The sequence below is a fragment of the Gekko japonicus genome, unplaced genomic scaffold (genome assembly GCF_001447785.1).
Source record: "Gekko japonicus isolate JY-2015 unplaced genomic scaffold, Gekko_japonicus_V1.1 scaffold5647, whole genome shotgun sequence".
In the NCBI taxonomy this organism is placed as follows: domain Eukaryota; kingdom Metazoa; phylum Chordata; class Lepidosauria; order Squamata; family Gekkonidae; genus Gekko; species Gekko japonicus.
The window spans coordinates 25,536-29,097 of NW_015160393.1; the positions used below are offsets into that span (position 1 = coordinate 25,536).

A 3,562-nucleotide genomic window follows, 5' to 3' on the forward strand; every position below is an offset into this window, starting at 1 on the left:
TGCTCTTAACCGCTACACCATACCCTTAACTCCTACACCACAGCACAAAGGATTTTCTGTACTGTCATTAACAGTTGTTCTTTAATGTATTACAAAAGGCATGCAGTCATGTGGTAAAATGAGAAAACACTACGCTTATACCCTGGAAACCTTGTTGATCTCTAAGGTGCCAGTGGACTCGAAGTTTAATTGGACTATTACCGCAGTCTTACTAGACTGAGAGAATGGAGGAGAGGAGGCGTTCTTGGTACATTTAAAATTCCACTGACACAAACACGACAGGTGGTTTTGCTGATACACAATATTCTTTTCCACCTCCGGGAAACTGAGTTGACCACAATACCAATGACCATTTGAAATCCTCAAAAAATTTTTTTCCCCCAGTGAATTTTGGGGCTGGAACCAGAACAGGTAATGATGGTAGTGATAAAAATGTTTAACAGTGCCCTCTTCTGAATGGAGGAAGCCGTACAACCCCGGACAGTTAAAAGACCGCTGATTCGGGGATCCTAGCAAGGTGGGGTAGCTCCCCTGCACAGAATGTTCGGGTAGTAGACATTTCTTACGCGATACGTCTTGGCAGCTCGATGGAAACAAAGGGCAGCCTCTTTATCACACTGGCAGATCATCCTTTGGCACGTGGTTTTCCCGCCTGGAAAATAAAAGGGGCAAGAGTTAGGGTCCATCAATGGTTTGATTTTTATTTCATTTTTTTCTTCAAGGAGCAAAGGATAGCATCCCTGGTCTGTTCCCTCATTTCATCCTCAGAACAACCCTGCAAGGTTGAGAGACAAGAGACTTGAACAAGCTTTATGGCTGAGAGGGGATTTGAACCTTGGTCTTTCCAGTCATAGTCTGACACTATAAACATTGCAAGTGAGCTCTCTTGCCAGGCTTAATGTTTTACCGTCATCGATTTTAACGGGAAGATTTCAAGGTATACCGCTTATTAATAGATATTGCCCCTGTTTAAGTGGAATTATTGAAACAGAGTCCCATGTGTTGTTAGAATGTCCTTACTATAACAATATCAGACAAAGTATTTTATCTTCAATCTTATCCAGCATTATGGATTTTCCTGATGCATATAAACTGTTGTTTTTACTTAACAACACTAGTGACAATATGGCTGATTTCGCACTAGAGCTGCCTTGATGTTGCACCACCATTTGCCCCGATACTATTGGTCAATTTCACACCCGAAGCTGCGGGGCTGCATTTTGACCCGCGGTTTCGCCCGATTTTCCCCGCAGTTTCATGATCCTGTTTTTTGAGGATCATGAAACTGCGGAGGAAATTGGGCGAAGCCGTGGGTCAAATGCAGCCCCACGGCTTCGGTTGTGAAATTGACCAATAGTATCGGGGCAAATGGCGGTGCAACATCAAGGCAGTGCAAAATCAGTGCAAAATCAGCCACTATAACTGAGCCAGTGGCAAAATTTTTACATGTCGACGTTTTTACACGAAGCAATATACTGTAACCTCGGGCTATTTTAACTTGTAATATTTATGTACTAGGGATAAGGCCCGTTGTGGAAATAAATACAACAAGATCTAGAAAGAGGCTCTGGAAGAGTGCTCTGTCTTTGGGCAAACAGTGTCAATTTGCTGTGATGATCTCAGCAGGGTATAATGACAGAGTCCACTGTTTTCTCCAGAGGAACTGATCTCTGCTACCTGAAGAGCAGTTGTAATTTTGAGTGAACTCTAGCCCTCACCTGGAGATTGGCAACAATTGTTACCCAGGATGAAATGGCTGGTTTGGAGGGTGGAGTCTATGGCATTCTACCTGTCTGAGGTCCCACCCCTGCGCAAACCCCACCCTCTCCAGACTGCACCCCTCAAATCCCCAGGAATTTGCCAGCCTGGAGTTGGCAACCCCATCTCCTTCCCAGCTATCCATCAACCTACCATTATCTGCCCCTTTGACTTCAGCTGACTTCTGCCCTCCCTTCTGCTGAGCAGTTGTAATTTTGAGCGGTCTCCAGCCCTCACCTGGAGATTGGCAACAATGGTTCCCCATGAGGGACTGAGTGGTTTGGAGGGTGGTGTCTATGGCATTGTACCTGTCTGAGGTCCTACCCCTCCTCAAACCTCACCCTCTTCAGGCTCCATCCCTCAAATCTCCAGGAATTTCCCATCTGGAGCTGGCAACCCTATCAGGACTGGCCCCAATGTGTTTTCTCCCAAAGCCCAAAATAGGTGACAGGACCAAGCTTAGTTGCCTACCAACAGGCACTGAGGGGAAAGTAGGGTTGCCAGCTCTAAGAAGGGAAATACCTGGAGATTTGGGGGGTCGATCCTGTGGAGGGCAGCATTGGGCGGGGGGAGGCGGAAGGTCTCAGCAGGTATAATGTCATAGGGTCTACCCTCCAAAGCAGCCATTTTCTCCAGGGGAACTGATCTCTGTCATCTGGAGATCAATTGTAACAGCAGGAGATCTCAAGGTCCCACCTGGAGACTGGCAACCCTAGGGGAAAGTCAGCTGCACAGCAGGGGGTTGAAGAGAATGGTTGGATGGCTGCTGGGCCAAGATTGGCAACAATAGTTCCCCAGGAGCAAATGGCTGGTCTGGAGGGTGGAGTCTATGGCACTGTACCTGTCTGAGGTCCCCTCTCTGGGCTCTGTCATGCCTCCCCCTGATGATGACCCTGATGAGGCACCTGACAGCCAGGAGCACGGGGAGTTGACACCACAAGCTCCTGAGGAATATACAGAAGCAGAGACTTACAGTCAGGAACTGGCTCCTGTAGCAGAAATCTCTCTAAGTAATGAGGAGGATAGAGCCTCCCAGGAAATACCTGCACAGGATCAGGCTCTGCTTAATCCAAGTGATTCGCCACCTGACTCCCCCCCAGCTGTGACTAGGCTCCGGAGTCAATGTAGACAGGAGCTGAAAGAAAGACGCCGGGCTGCACGTTCACTCAGCCCTGAGTATTGACAGAAGCTTAACCTTGCACCCTGCCAGTTAACGAGTTAATTAGCTAGCACAGCATATCATCAAGCCTGCTGCTGGGAGGAATTTGTGCTGGCAACTTCGTTGACAGAACCAGACTCCGTGTATCTTTGATCCAGACTCCGTGAAACTCTTGTCGGTTTGATCCTCGGCTTTTGACCTTCGGCTTCGTTGACCCTGCTTTCGTCTCTGCACTTCTCTGGCTTCATTGTGATTTATGGACCTTGAATTCTGGTATGTCTGACACTGGCTTTGGATTCTGATTTGGACTTGTTTGAACTGTGCTGCTTGATTTGCTCGGCTTGACCTCGAACTGATACTGGACTTTGCTTGCTTGCCTCACACCCCCTGGCCCTGCCGTGACAGGCTCCACCCCTCAAATCTCCAGGAATTTCCATACCTAAAGCTGGCAACTTTATCTCCTCCCCTCTCAGCAGCCTCTTTCTAGGCAAAATTCTGTCTTTCTCATTAGTGGGGAGCAAAGCAGGTTACTTCATTCTCTTCGGCTTTGCTATCTGTACAGCAACGGTCTAAGGTAGGTTAGGCAGAAAGTCTGTGGCTGGTCCGAAATCACCCAGGCAGCTTCCATAGGGATCCTCCTGCTGA

At 47.9% G+C, this 3,562-nt stretch overlaps 1 protein-coding gene across 1 annotated transcript in view; it reads right to left on the minus strand.

Annotated features, from left to right (window-relative positions):
- Positions 1-509: 509 nt before the first annotated feature.
- The window catches only part of LOC107115991 (group IIE secretory phospholipase A2-like), a gene marked incomplete at its 5' end in the record, with an annotated part of 11,678 nt that continues 8,625 nt past the window's right edge, over positions 510-3,562 (minus strand). Inside the window, one exon of the mRNA XM_015417819.1 lies at positions 510-652. Coding sequence (XP_015273305.1) covers positions 510-652 — 143 coding nt within the window. The remainder of the gene's footprint in view (positions 653-3,562) is intronic.